General features: G+C 36.2%; 1 protein-coding gene across 2 annotated transcripts in view; it reads left to right on the forward strand.

Moving 5' to 3' along the window:
* Positions 1-363: 363 nt before the first annotated feature.
* EPHA3 (EPH receptor A3) overlaps positions 364-15,888 on the forward strand; it is a 282,807-nt gene continuing 267,282 nt past the window's right edge. For both annotated transcript variants that reach the window (XM_063448712.1, XM_063448722.1), the window contains exon 1: positions 364-546. In XM_063448712.1, coding sequence (XP_063304782.1) covers positions 450-546 — 97 coding nt within the window. In that variant the 5' untranslated portion in view covers positions 364-449. The remainder of the gene's footprint in view (positions 547-15,888) is intronic.

Consider the following 15,888-nt stretch of genomic DNA (forward strand, 5'->3'; position numbering starts at 1 on the left):
ATTCATTTGTTATTATAATTGTTTTGTTAATTGATTAATGTTTTTAATGTTACAATGAATCCTATTAATATGTTTTGATGCTGTTTTAAGTCATTCAAGGTATAGCTGTATAACCATCACAAAAAGTTAACCCCTCACCGACCAATTAACCCTTCCTATTCACTCTGCCATGTTGATTTTTCGCCAGGGGACGTTTCACCTACACTGACTGCTAGATCTGATCTCCCTGACTGCTAACTGTTACATTGTGGCATTCTTCGTTTCTTAGGACCCAGCAGAGCCCAGGTCTCTCTCAGCAGGCAGCCTGCAGACTCCTCCTTATCTCCAGTGTCAAACTTGACATCAGTCTGCTAGTCGAGCATGGTAACTCCACCAAACCCTAGCTGCAGTCACATCAGTGGCGAGCACGCTGGAGATATGCTCCTTAAACATCCCTCTACACCAAAAGCATGGATTGTCAATTCTGCTCCCTCCTCTGCCTCCTCTCCTCTCTCTATGTCAGCTGCTCAGGGGAACTGAACCCCATCACTCACCCTTCTAACGAAGGTAAGGAGATTCTAAATAGAAAATGAATTTTCTTACTTTGCACCAGGGCTGGGGAAGTCTTATTGCATCTCGAGGAGTTGATGCTTGAGAGGTCGCCTTATTATAGACTGTTAGGAGCTGTAATAAGTGAAGTTATATATAATCACAGAATTACTGCTTGGGTGCTTTGCAATGAAATCCCTGCTGTGTAGAAGTATTTTTTTTAACCCCAAAAAATGCAAAATACGAAAGCTGGCACTTTAACTCAGTTTGGGTGCAAAGTGTTAGTCTCTTCATTTCCAGTTATTGGTCTATACGTATCTTTATCATAAACTAAGCAGGAGAACTTTCTTAGTTTCTTGGGGATAGACACTTGGGGTAGATATTTCCAACTGTTAAAGTCAGATAATGTATAGAGATATTACAATGAGGTGCAGAAATATATGGGATACAATGAATGGGTCTTCTCGGGGAGAAATGTCATTATCTGCTGTGAAGTACTATTATAGGTAGATGAGGAAATAGATGCCACAATGACACATGGTTTATTGAACTGGGTCTGGACAGGTCCATGTTTCACATAGATTGCAATACTACCAATTTCTAAAGCATCAGATCCAAGATAGGTAACAGGCATGTCAATAATTACATTGTTTTTAATGTACTTTCTGATATATTCTGAAAAATTCTTAAAAAGCAGGGACAATTTAATTTGCACTTACAGGGGGGGAAAAACCAATCAGCATAGAAAGCATCTATATTATTTCAAAAGTTATAATTATTAGAACTATTAGCAGTGTGTATCTCTCTCTCTCTCTCTCCCTCTCTCTCTCTCTCTCTCTCTCTCTCTCTCTCTCTCTCTCTCTCTCTCTATATATATATATATATATATATATATATGAGCTGTTATATACCTACTAAATACTTTAAATTCACAAGAGATCGGGTTTAGGTTTCATTAAAAAACAAAAATTATGTTAATATTGTTCAGGGGAAAGTTAAAGTGTGAAAAGTTAAAAATAAAATGTAAACAGATGCTTTTCTTTTATTTTAATGATTTTTTTAAACCCCATAAATTACATTTTCAATTTCAATCTATGTGATTATTTATCATCAAAATATTACCATAATTATTCATGGTGTGTGTGTACGTGTATATATTTATATATATTTTATATATGTATATATATATATATGTGTGTGTGTGTGTATGTGTAATATATATATATATATATATATATATATATATATATATATATATATATATTACATATATAAAATTTCTTTTTTTTTTGGCGTTTGGCTTACTTAACATCCATAGATGCGTGTATAGATACAGATTTTCTTATTTTTAATATTATAAATAAGCAAATATTTTTGTATTTTTGCATCTTAAAGGCACATTTACTGTTAATATTATTTTACGATGTACATATAAATGCATTAAGACATAGAAATGATTGTATTTAAATATGTGTTTATTTGACTGTGTATATTATAGACACACAGAAGTGGCATCAATATATCAGCTTACGTTGAGAGATAAGTATTGCTGAACTTTTATCTGTAGTACCAATGGGCCAATTTTTTTGAAAATATGATAATCTAGCAGCTAAGCACCATGCAGATAGATCTAACTGCTATTAATGTGTGGACCGTTATCTGTACCGGTGGAATTTATGAGATGGACACTGTGTGATGGGTAAATCCTTTGTAATTAAGTAAAGCTATTTTTCCTTAGTGAATTGTAGCCTTCTGTTATACTGTATGTAGCACTGTTAGCTAGCGATAAAAGGAGTCAAGATGTCAAGTATTTGCTATTGGTAGTTAAATATTCTGTGCTTTTTTTCATAAATGGTTGTGATGAATGGCTTGGATAGAATATATTCTGCAGGAAATCCTAAACAGACTTTTCACCTTTAACTTGCAAACTGCTTGCTCCTGTTCCTGAGTTCATATTTTGTGGAATGTTAATGGAAGTTTGCAGTTCCCACTGCGTACCGAGTTACAGGCCGAAATTAGAGAAAGTAACTTATATTTTAGTGAATATAATATTTGTTTTCTACTGTGCTTTTTGCCGTGGCAGAATAGTACAAATTCATTAGAATAAATACACATTCTATTAAAAAAAAACATCTGCCTGTCCATCTGTCTCCTAAATAAAGAGATTTTAAATTGTTGGAAATGAGGTGTGAACGCATGTGAACTAGATCTTGATAATTTAATCTCCTGAGTGTTTCGGTCAGTATTTACTTTTGTGGAACACAAATGGTTAACTTGAGGTTTGTTCTCATCCAAAAATAGAAGTTTGTTCACTAAACTGTGGGTTACCGTAAGTTTACTCGAAATAATTTAGACCAAACAAAAAGTCAACAAGGATGAGCATTGTTGCTTAAATTTTGAACGTTGCAAGATGACTCACCGTGGCTCTTTGTTTTAGGGATACACCCCAAGTTGTTGGTTTTTTTGGGGTTTTTTTTAGATGGCTGATCGAGTGATGGGCTGGTACACCATATATCAAGTTGTCTTTGAATACAGAGAGATAGTAAAGAAATACACTGATTGCTAGTTTTAATACTAACGTCCTAATATGACCCTTGAACTGAAATTATATAATGCTAAATCTTTCATAGAGTACAATCATGTACACACACACACGCATATATATATATATATATATATATATATATATACATATATATCTATTTATTTATGTGCATGTATGTGTATATATGTGTGTGTGTGTGTGTGTGTGTGTGTGTATATATATATATATATATATATATATATATATATATATATATATATATATAATAAACATATAGGTAGATAGATAGACAGACACAATCTAAAATCCTCAAACCACAGTAATTGGTATAAAAAACCTAATCTGTTTTTTTTTTATTTTATTCTGTGTGTGTGTGTGTGTGTGTATATATATATATATATATATATATATATATATAAACTTTAGCTATATATACATACACCCACATACGTGTATACACATGCATATGCATGTGTGTGTAGATATGGATATGTCTGTGTCAATATTAATTGGGTTGTACCTTTTACTTTTTGTAGAATTTGTTGTCAGAAAATCTTTCTGTTCCAATATTATGTTTCTCTATCAGGCACACAGAAATAAAGTTAAACAAATATTTACTTTTTTATTATTAATCCTGAGTGCAATGGCCAAACCTCTGACTTCAACCTTTTAACAAGCCAGTGTTCCCTCCTAGGTGAAATCCAGCACTGTAGGCTGAATATAACCCCGACCCTGCCATTTGCACCGATTTGGTAGCTAAATGAAAAAAGCAAGGTACAATTTAACATGACTCCAGGCAAAAGCATAATCTTAATAAATTGCCAATGCTGTCAGAACAGATGGATCTCAAAGTGTTTGTGAGGTTTAAATATACATGACACCCTTTTCCATCGTGTTGAATTCTTTTGTGAAATAGACCTGTTAATTGTATTTTTTTTTTAGCTTGCTTTGCTCTTTGTATGGCGATACGTGAACCTCGGTGCAAAAGCTGATATACCCTGCAGTATTTATAATAATTGCGTCTGGACTCCCCATGTTAGCTTTATTATTTGTACGCGCAACTTATGAATAACATGGATTTCTTTTTATGTTTTTGTAGCTGATTGCCTGTTTGTTAATTTGTCGTGTTTGTTAGAGGTTGTTTGTTTTTTCTGATCCCAGGAATATGAATTATGGCTGTGAATTAGATGATGGTGGGTAGTCTTGTCCAGTCTTGTGATTTGTGTTTAACACTTTGAGTGCCAGACTGGTGTGAATTTAAAATGCATTTCGCCATGAAATGGTTTTAAGTGTTTTTTTTTCTTAATATAGTCAAATAGCTGTTTTTTCGCTCAGTCTTTTATTAATGTCACGAAAACTTTCAAAAAGAAGAAAAAAAACTAAGCAAACTTTTTTTGTTCACTAAAGTAGACTAGCTCCCATTTTCTTTTCTTTTTTAAATATGCCTAAAAGCAATATGATTGTCAGAGTTAGACGTAGTAGTAAGTAATTGGCAGCAGCACAAATGAAGAGTTTAAGTTAGAAAAAAAAGGAAATCATCACTATTTCAAAATGGAATAAAAGAGAAAGTTTGAGGTGCTCCGGAATGCTCCTACAGACCAAGCTTCGGAATGACCTCACAATATACAAAGACTGTTCTCATATGATCCCCTAAATGACTGCAATATTGTGTATAGTCTCTATAATAGTTTTTATCCCATAGATTTTGCATGCTTAAGGGCACAGGCTGAATTCCGCTCCTTTATAGAGTGCAACAGTTAACTTCTGACCCAGGTCATTAACAGGATTATCAACAAATTTATTTAAGCTATTACTGACAACCTTGATTGTTTTAATAATATTTTGATTGTGAAGGCAGGAAACATACATGCAAACAATATATAAGCTCCATAGACTTACAGTGACCCTTATAACATTTTTAAACGTTAAATGAAAGTGTAAATAATCTGTGTTCTTAAATACACAACCTATCCTTACCCATATGTTTCTTAGTTACAATTTCTGGGGTAAAACATATTTCACACTAGCACAAAAATAAACAAACAAAAAAATACATAGATCGTTGTTTGTTTGTTTGTTTTTTAATTCTTTAGCATATGTGTATTTACCCTCAATATTTTTTTACGAAAATCTTTTCTAAACAGGCCCATTTACCTGCCCATTTGAAGAGCTTGACATTTCTTAATTTTAATATATTTGTAATAAATTAGTTATTTAATAATGTTTAGCGGGCATATAGGGGAGACCTTGGAGAGTCCTACAGAACTATTTCTAAAGCACAAATCTCAGTCAATATGCATTTTGTAACGGCTGTCTTTATTATTTGTATAAAAATATTATTATTATTCTTTTTTTCAAATATTTTTTTATTAGTACCTATTAGAAAATAGTATTTGTGTATTTAAAAGGATAATAGTTGTACCACCACTTCTATTAATGAAATAAATATTTATATATTTTTTTTAATGTAATAGTATAAATGAAATTATGGTATTGAGTATCATACCCACCTATTTACTGCCTGAGGCCAATTTATCACAATACAATCTTTAATTATTAAGCAGTTTTCTGGATCCCACAGTACCACTTTTTCAGGAAAAGATACTTAGGCTGTGTTTTTTTGTGCTGCATTTAATAACCAACGCAGAACTAATTGTAACATCTGTTTTTATAGATATCCCAGCTCCACACTATGATTTTAAGTTATGCTTTGTGAATAAAGTACTTGAAGAAAAATAGATCGGTCTTCAAAGCTGTATCCAATTTAGAACCGGTGCACTTGTCTCCAAAATGTGAACAGTTTCTATCCATGCTTTTTAATTCTGAGATAGGGATACGGATAATAAACAATACTGCAAGCGTATAGATATTATTAATGTTGTTCTATTAAGACTCCATTTGTCTTTTCTCTGCCCCTTCAGTTGAATTATTTCCAAATGTTACAGACTAGATAATGATTATAAACTGAAAAGGAAAAAAAAAACACTTAAAAAGAAATATGTGGCTTGGCAAACCCCCATGGATACCAAGATGTAGATGTTAAAACAAAGTACATTTGCTAGTTTCCATCCCACTGTTGCAGCTTGGAGTATAGGCCACAAAATATTCTGTGCTAAATAGTCTGTGATTAAGGATTTAGACTGGGACTTGGATAAACACTCTGGACGAGAGGAGGGGCAAAAATATACAGATATATTCTTTTTAATGTTGAGAGTATATTAAAATGAGTCTTTTATGAACCTTGAAAAGAGACTCAGGAACACGTATTTTCTCATTCATGTTCCTTACCAAGGGAACTTGTAAATAGAATTAAACATTTGAGTTCTTTAGAAAGCAATAGAAAGAACCAGTGACAGCAATCGAAGTTGAATGTCTCTTTTTATTATTAGGTTGGGCGAGACGTTTGCCTAAGGTGACTGTAATTTCCTTTAACTAAAGTATAGCTCCCCAAATGTTACTTGTATACAGTTACAAACAAAGAGCAGAGTCACATTACTTTTTTGGTATGACACTATCTTTTATAGCCTATATATATAGCACATGTACCATTCACTCAATAAGTGATAGGTGATGATTGTGTTGGAGAGCTGATGTGTTCCCAAATTAGACTCTATAAACACTGGGAATATGCTAACTGGTGTTTTAAATAATTCTTACTCACTGCAATGATGTAGGTAAATGTAATACACAAAGGTAGAATGACAAATCTTCAATTTACAGTTATTTGTCAATGTGTGAATTCAACGTGAATTTATAGGGACACTTCAATGAAAAATATTTTTTTTTTTAAAGAAAACTCTAGTGTTAGAAATACAAACATATATTTTGAACATTATAGTGCAGGAATGTCTCTTTAACCCCTTAAGGACCAAACTTCTGGAATGAAAGGGAATCATGACGTGTCACACACGTCATGTGTCCTTAAGGGGTTAAACCCCAATCCTCCTAATTAACATAATTTTTCTCCCTCAGCTGCTTCCGTGGCTAAAATCATCAATCTTGATGATCTCAACCAATCCAATGCTTTCCCATAGAAAAGCATTGAGAGGCTATTGCACATGTGCGGCAAAATGCTGTCAATCTAGCATCTCCTGAGATAGGAAGCATTTTTAGTGGCCATCTGAGTGACTGCCAATAGAAGTGATCCTAGGCAGCAATGTTTACATTAAAAAGGTACAGGGACAGGTTTAACGAACCAGAACCACTACATTAAGTTGTAGTGGTTCTAGTGACTAAAGTGTCCCTTTCAAGGGTTCCTGTTTGCTCTTAGATTACTGCCCCACTATCTCGACATTTTTAGAAGTTTTTTCCAGTACTGAAAGAGTGTCCTCTATATAGCCTTGATTTGCCTCCTGTGAAGCCATCAAAACTGATGAAACACATGATGAATGCACAGCCTTGCTATGATCTGCCAATGGTGCTTCTCAAAGAGAAGCACTAAATCCAATGCTTCTAGATGTGAAGCTTTCACTTCTGTTTTTTAACTACAGCTTTCTCAGATGTCTGCTTTGAAGCTTGGGAGCTGTTGTAAGGGGATTCGTGAAAGTGCCAATTTCTTTTGAATATAAGGCAAAGGGGACATGCTGATCACCCCTACATCACTTTAGCAAGCTGAGGCGCTTTGGGTCACTGGAGGGTCCATTTAATGTGAATTTAAACATTAAGGGAAAATAGTCAAATTCATAGCATAGCTGACTTGATGTATTACATTTTGTCTGAAAATGTGAAATTAATACTTGAATGGACTCACAGATTCAAACTGAAGGTCACTAGTTGTTTTAATTAGCAACCTGAAATGTAACATTTTAGTGGGATAAGTTTTGAAAACCACGTCAATCGCTGACTGTTGCAGAACACGTATAAAGAACAAAAAATAGTATAACGTTTAAGTGGCTGTGCAGCCAATTTGTATAAAACCCAGTGAATTTGACATTTTTGAGAAAAAAAAGCCAAGTCCAGTGCCAAGGCTGGTGAGGTTGAGAGATCAGCAGGTGTTAGAGCCTTGTTTTCCTTAATTATTATTTTAAAGTAGTATGATGCTTCTTAAAGCAGCTGGCTGGTATCACTCAAAATAGTGAGTGGCATCTCCAGAGTCAACGAGTGCATTCATCTTTTCTGAAAGGGTCTCTGTGTCCCTCTAGCTGTTAACAGTGGTACTGGGCAGTGCATTTATCGTGTGTATGCAGAGAGATATATGTGTTCTAGCTGAAGGTCATACCTAACGTATTAAGGGAGCAGGGGAGGGCCGGAAGTAAGTTAATATTGGTGAAGCACTGCAGCTCTCTAATTATATGGTTTAGGCGGCCGCAAGGCCCCTTTTAACGCGAGGCCTTAGGCAGCTGCCTAAATCGCCTAATTAGAGAGCTGCCTTTGGCCAAGAGATCCTGTCTCTGCCTCCGTGGCAGGCAAGCAGGCAGAGACAGAGGACATTTTTAACATGATTTAGGCAGGGGCAGATTCAGAACCTGATCTCAGGAGGGGCACTGGTAGATTATATAAAGGAACAGACCAGGCACAATAACCACTACAGTAAAAACCAAAGAAAAAAGTTACCTGCGCTCTTCCCAAATCCCTATGCATATTTAAACAAATTGAGGTTATTTAGTTTATCAAAGCAAATCTCTCAGTTGGGTCCTACACTAACCTTTCACTTTGCTTCCTTGAGCTTCTGGCAAATAAATCTCTAATGAGACAGGAAGGGGTATTTTTTTTACATGAGATGTGCCACAGCATTGTAACATAGCTTTGTGGTACAAAAGTGAATACAAATACAAAAAAAAACAAGTCCTGCGCTCAAACTCCCATCACTCCTGGGCGGCAGCAATGACCATAGTACACATCAGCCCCAATACATACAGTAAAAATCAAAGAAAAAAGTTTCCTACGTTCTTCCCAAATCCCTTTGTATAGCTCTGTGTAGTGGTTATGGTGCCTGAAGTGCCGTGGTGCCGTGGTGCCCTCCCAGAATAAGTAGTCAAACTGTTTTAGAACAGTATGACAACTTACCTGGAGTCTGCCAGGAAAGGGCACTAGTAGGATATAGGTAGGGGCAGTAGTGTCTGTGTGTATGTGAGGGGTGCAGTGTGTGTGAGTGGTGTAGAGTGTGTGAGGGATACAGTTTGTGTGAGTGGTGCAGTGTGCGTGTGTGGAGGGGTACAGTTTATGTGTGCGTGTAAGGGGGCAGTGTGTGTGTGTGAGGGGTGCAGTTTGTGTGTGTGAGGGGTGCAGTTTGTGTGTGTGAGGGGTGCAGTTTGTGTGTGTCTGAGGGATGCTGTGTGTGTGTGTGAGGGGCGCAGTTTGTGAATGTTAGGGGTGCAATGTGTGTGAGGAGTACAGTGTGTGTGTGAGGAGTACAGTGTGTGTGGGAGGTACAGTGTGTGTGTGGGTACAGTGTCCGTGGGGTACAGTATGTGTGAGGGGTACAGTGTGTGTGGAGGGGTTACAGTGTGTTGCCCCCTCACCCCCCTGGGAGGTAAGTGGGTCTTTGAGGAATACATTTGATTTTGCATTGGTTTGCAATACAAAACAAAGAAATAATGTATATATTTTGGTAGTGAAGCAGCTTGGGAGTGTTCAAGCAGGGTCTGATTTTCCATTAGGCAAAGTCATCCTTAGAGAGGAGCTACAGGAATAGTAATAGATGGTGTAAAACTCAATGCTCTGCCAGCTCCTCCAGTCTGTGTCTGTGTGACGAGGCTGGAAGGAAATGGATGGATCACTTCCCATCTGCTCACTAACAACCTCTCACACAGGAAATGCTTTGTCGGAGGAGCAGGGGAATATTTTATAGATGCACACTGTATAACATCTCCTGCAGCTCTAATATCAACAATCTTAGGAGACTGACTGGTCTAAAGAAAACCAGTATGAGCATTTTGAAAATAAACTCATTACCATAAGCTTATATTTAACTCCTCTTACAAACTAAACACCATTTGTATCCCATTACTAACTTAACCCAGCTCTAGACCTAAACTCAATAATCCTAAGCAACTTTAACCCCTCTTATTATTTTAGTCTTCTTGACATTAAACCCTGTGTAATCTAACTCTGACTTAACCCCTCTCAAACCTTAACACCACCCTTTACCATAACCACTTTTAACATGGTCTTTAACTCTGTTTATACTTCCACTGCAAGACTCACATGATTACCTTTCTCCCTTTCTAATATTGAAAGTGCTGCAGAATATATTGTCACTGTAATGCCAATAATAATTATTAACCTCTTCAGTTGTGTTAACTGGAGTAAATAAAAGAGGACAATTGCCCTATCGGAAAACCTAAAGATGTGAAGTACCCATAGGACTTAGTTCCTTATGCCCATTGAACTGTATGGCAAATTAAAGGACCACTATAGTGCCAGGAAAACATACTCATTTTCCTGGCACTATAGTGCCCTGAGGGTGCCCCCACCCTCAGGGACCCCCTCCCGCCGGGCTCTGGAGAGAGGAAGGGGTTAAACACTTACCTTTCTCCAGCGCCGGGCGGGGAGCTCTTCTCCTCCGATCCTCCTCCTCTCCTCCCATTCGGCTGAATGCGCACGCGCGGCAAGAGCTGCGCGCACATTCAGCCGGTCTCATAGGAAAGCATTATCAATGCTTTTCTATGGACGCTTGTGTGCTCTCACTGTGATTTTCACAGTGAGAATCACGCAAGCACCTCTAGCGGCTGTCAATGAGACAGCCACTAGAGGCTTTGAGGGCTGGATTAACCCATTTATAAACATAGCAGTTTCTCTGAAACTGCTATGTTTATAAAAAAAAATGGGTTAACCCTAGCTGGCACTGGCACCCAGACCAGTTCATTAAGCTGAAGTGGTCTGGGTGCCTAGAGTGGTCCTTAAATGGAGCAATGTGATTGGATGGTTATTCCAGCCAATCATATTGGCTCATTCACTCATGATGCAGGTCTGTACATCTTGAATATATTTCTAGTATCAAAATGTCTCTCTGCATTTCCATTTTTTGTTGTGTCTGTTTTTTATATTTCATCTAAAGAAGTCCCTGTCATTTAACCGAATTAGAGAGAGAGCAGAAAGCATCCAAAAGCCCTGTCCTGCACAATTGTATTTGGCACATCCCATCACATACAGTGTGTGAGGATAGGATAATAGGAATACTAATTATTGGATTGGATTCATTAGATTACCCGTAGGTTAACCAGAGGAGTGTGACTGTTATTTGTAGACTACATGTGCTGTGATGATACCAGTTAATTTTTATATAAATGCTTCTTTCATTTTTTTTAAACTGCTCAGTTACAGGTCAGTGTTATAAGCAGACATTTTTTTATGACAGTATGCTTGATGTTTATTGGTTGCTGCTTGATAGCTAAATCTTTACATTTAGCAGCCACTGTGTAGTTCTTAGCAACCAACCAATCATCATCAAAAGAACTGAGTGGGTTGGTTCAAGATGGCTGGGGTCTGCTTTTTATCAGCTTAATGTATGTATCCATCTTCAATGACCCTAAAACAACTTTGATTTACTTTTTTATTTCTTTAAAAAACTGTGTTTACGGGATACACTCGCAAAGTTGTAATTTTTTTTTAAAAAAAATCTTTATTACTTGTTGAAATACTTCTAGTTAAAAAACAAACAATTCGATACATTTAAACCTAAGCACATTTGGTGGCTTGTTTGCCAAATCTTTAAGTAGAAAGTTAACAGCCACTTTAAGAATTAAGACATTCTATGGCTTGGTGGCGCGGTGCCCTTTGTCATCAAGCACTCCTCAGGAGTCTAGTCCCAGATGGTTTTACAGTAAAGGTGTTGTACTGTAATTTGGCTGTAAAAAATTGCAAAAGGGCCTCCAGTGACACCTTTGCATGAAAGGATTAATTAGGAATTAATCTTGGTTGCCTTGAACTGTACAGGAAAAGATTAATAGAATGCTTTGCTTGGTGTGTGTGTGTGTGTGTGTGTGTGTGCGTGTGTGTGCATGTTAGTGAGCATTCACACATGTGTATGTGAAATATATAAAGATATAAAAACTTAAAATAACACATGTATTATTTTATTGCAGGTAAAAATGCTTTATATCAACACTATTCTATCATTGCTTGCTTTTTTTTTTAATTAATTAAACACATGGGGTAGTAACAGTGACGTATGGCATTATCCACTTACCCTTTCCTGCCTCTGGTAGTGGGGGAAAGACTTCCATCCTCTTATTTTCATATTTCATTTTCCCCAGTCCCTCTCCCATTTTTAATCAAAATTTTGAAATGAATATTTATTGCTAACATTCTCAATAAAAGTTATTTGAGAAAACCAAAATAGATAGAAATTGGAAAATATTTCCAATCGATTTATCCAGTTTGACAATTTGGCCTAAAACTTGTAGATCATTTGACAATTATCCACAATTCACATTTTAGTGTTTAAACTCATTATGTATGTTGGTATTCTACATTCTGTGTTTTGAGTATGCTGGCAAGGTATATCAATTGCTTTCCCTTCTCTGGCTGATGCTCTTTTGGTTTCTACCCACCTGGGGGCGCAATACAATATTTTTTGTTGTTTTTCAAAAAAAAAAAAAGTGTTTTATTTGGTGCATTTTTATAAATTTGCCAGCTATTTTCTGCATATAACAAGCTTAATAAAATGTTCAAGGTTTTTTTAGATAGATTTTTGGATCACCGTCACTCACTGATTACTATAATGTTTCCCTTGTGTTTCTTTGACTACTGGACTCAATAATTATGATATATATTAATAACCATAACATTCCAAAATAAACTTCTTCTAAAATTATTATGAGAATCTAGTCTAATAAGTTCGGCCATATTTTGTAAATCCCATTAAGGTCAGCCAGTCTGATAGTAACAGTTTAGTGGCTGCATTTAGAAACTGTTAGGACTGGGAACTGGTAGCAACATTATAGAATCTTTGGCTACTATGTTGAAAAGTGATAAATTGTAAAAAATATATATTTTTTAAAAAAACTGCATGTTTCTTTAAAAATATGCTAAGTCATTTTAATAATATGCATGTAACTAATTTGTTCATATCACATCGGTTCTTACTTTACTCTCAAACCTACTGGACGGGTGGTACTTTAAGATGGGAAAGCTGATTTGCTCAGTTTTACTGCCAGTGAGGATCCCTAATGAGCTGTCATCAAGTACAACAGACAAATCTTGAGAGATTTCAGAGAAAAATAAATAGAAAAAAGTTGATATTTTAAGGGAATACATACTCGATCCAAAGTCATAATTAGCAATTGTGTTCTTTAAAGGACAAACACAGGGCAAACCATGTTCATTGTTGGTCTTTTTGATAGGTGTATTGCTTTAAATACCCAGGGACGGAGAGAAAAAGTGTGTGTGAGAGGGGGAGAAGGAGAGGGAAAGAGAGATACGAAAAAAGGAGAGAGAGAAGAAAAAGACACACTTAAAATGTGCAAAATAGTTATGGTTTATTTATCACCTGACAACCTTAATCAGGGTATAACAGGCCATATAACACAGTTTTGAAAAACAAATTGCAGTATTTTTCTATTCTTTATTTTTTTAATGTAATATTATATTTGCACTTGTGTTACGCACTGTGGATACAGTTTCTGTATTGATTATTTTGATGATTTGTGTGTATGTTTATTTATTATTATTTATTTATAAAATATTTTACCAGGATGGATATATTGAGATTTCTCTCATTTTCAAGTATGTCCTGGGTCCACAAAACATTGCATTGTTACAATAGGGTACAATAAAATGCAAAAACAATATTAATACACAATATATACAACATTTAACATGGAACAGGAAGGAAATATATATTCAACCGTGACAGGTGCATTCTGTTTTGAAATATGTAGAGATGGATCTCTTAAAGGATTTTAGGCCTGGGGAAGATTTGAAAGTGTGTTCCATAATAGCGGAGGTCGTTCCATAATTGCGGTGCTCTGTAGCAAAAGGAGGTGGTGTAGACTAAATAAAGTGTTGGTACTAGATCGGAGGTTATAGGAGGTGGAAACAGTCCGGGAGAGCATTCTGCTCAGGTAGGGTGAGAGCTTCCCAGAAAAGCTCTTAAACACAAAGCTGGAAAGACAAAGGGTGCATCTGGGTTCCAGCGACAACCAGTTTAGTTATTTTAGCATGTCACAATGGTGGGACCTGTAATTACATTGTAGCACGAAGCGGCAGAACGAGTTATACAATGTATTAAGTTTATTAGGTGGGTTTGTGGTGCAGGGGCATATACTACATCCCCATAATCAATGACTGGCATCAGCATTTGCTGTACAATCTTTTCCTTTACTGAAGGGCTTAGGCACGATTTGTTTCTGTACAGGGCACCTAGTTTTGGATAAAGTTTAGATGCAAGTTTTTCTATGTGGAGGCCAAAAGATAGATTGGGGTCTAACAACATACCCAAGTAGTTGAAAGAGTGGACTGCGGTCAGTGTGCTATTTGAATTAGTTTTGATGGATAGATGGGAATTGTGTAATATGTGTTAAAGTACTTGTCTTGTTAGACTTCAAAAGGGCAGAATTCACAAAAACATCTAAATAGTGTTAAACAAAGAGAAGGCTGGGTTCTATAAGAGGGTGTGATGCCTTTTTGCTAAACTTTCCTGAAATGCTGAACTGTAATTTTCTAGAACTTGTTATATTATGTTTGCTTATCCTTATATGTAATAAATATGTATTTGTAAGGCATGACAAATACAATTAAAAATAGAAACACACACCTCCTGCAGCTGGGGCCCTCCATCGTAGCTCCCTGTCAATCAGTGTTATAAGCTCTGTTCTTTGCACCTGGCTGCATAGATAAAGCATACTGAGAAGAAGAGAAATAATAAATATATTCAAACTTTTGTGAAAAATAAACAAGATGGAATAATACGAAGATGACAGGATTTATTTTTAATGAGACATTAGTACAACACATATGTGCTACACAGTTGCCTTTAAGTCAGTGCTTCCATGTGGGGTATACATTCCTTGCGAGTACTCCTCCTTAAAAAGGTATATTTACCCACTTTTAACAGAACACTATAATGTTCAGAATACAAACTTCTATTCCTAAATCTATAGTGCCTTAGTTGCGGGTTCGTTTTTGTTCCCCTCCCTGTTTTCAGTAAAAACATAATACAATGTTTTTACTTGCATTTTGTCCAGTTCTCAGACTCCCTCTGTGCTGCTGGCCACAGCACATCTTGCAACGTCATCTGGCTCTTGAGACGATGCTAAACTCAATGTCCCTCATAAAGAAGCATTGGAAACTGACGCGCATGTGTGGCGAGTGCGCATCCAGATGATTCTCATAAGAAAGCATTAAATTAAATGCCTACCTATGAGCTGCAACCTCATGTGACCAAGATTTACTTGGTGGTTGTAGAGGGAGCGCCTCTAGTGGCTGTCTAGAAAATACGGTTAAAAGGACAGTGCCACTGCATCCAGACCACTTCATTGAGATGCAGTGTGGTCTGGGTGACTTAAGTGGTTCTTTAAGGTAAACGTTATTTAAAGCCATACATGTCTAAAATTCCTCGTACACAAATATGTTAGTAATAGTACTAATACAGTTCAGAGAGGATTTGAGATTGCCAAGAAGACGCTAAGTTCATGGGCCCAATGTGTCTTCTTAGTTTTAAAGCACTTGTGTCCACTGTGTAAGAACAGGGGGTATGTGACATAGAATAACCTTGAAACAATTGTGTTCAACAAAATATCACTTTATAAATCAAATTTCTCAAAATATTTTCCAACAGTTCAACTGATACATTAAATACCTATTAATAAAACCAGTATAAAAACAGACTTGTTCAATAACAGGCTAGCAATGTGTCTGAATAAAAGAACAGA

This window comes from Pelobates fuscus, chromosome 1, assembly GCF_036172605.1.
Source record: "Pelobates fuscus isolate aPelFus1 chromosome 1, aPelFus1.pri, whole genome shotgun sequence".
Taxonomy (NCBI): domain Eukaryota; kingdom Metazoa; phylum Chordata; class Amphibia; order Anura; family Pelobatidae; genus Pelobates; species Pelobates fuscus.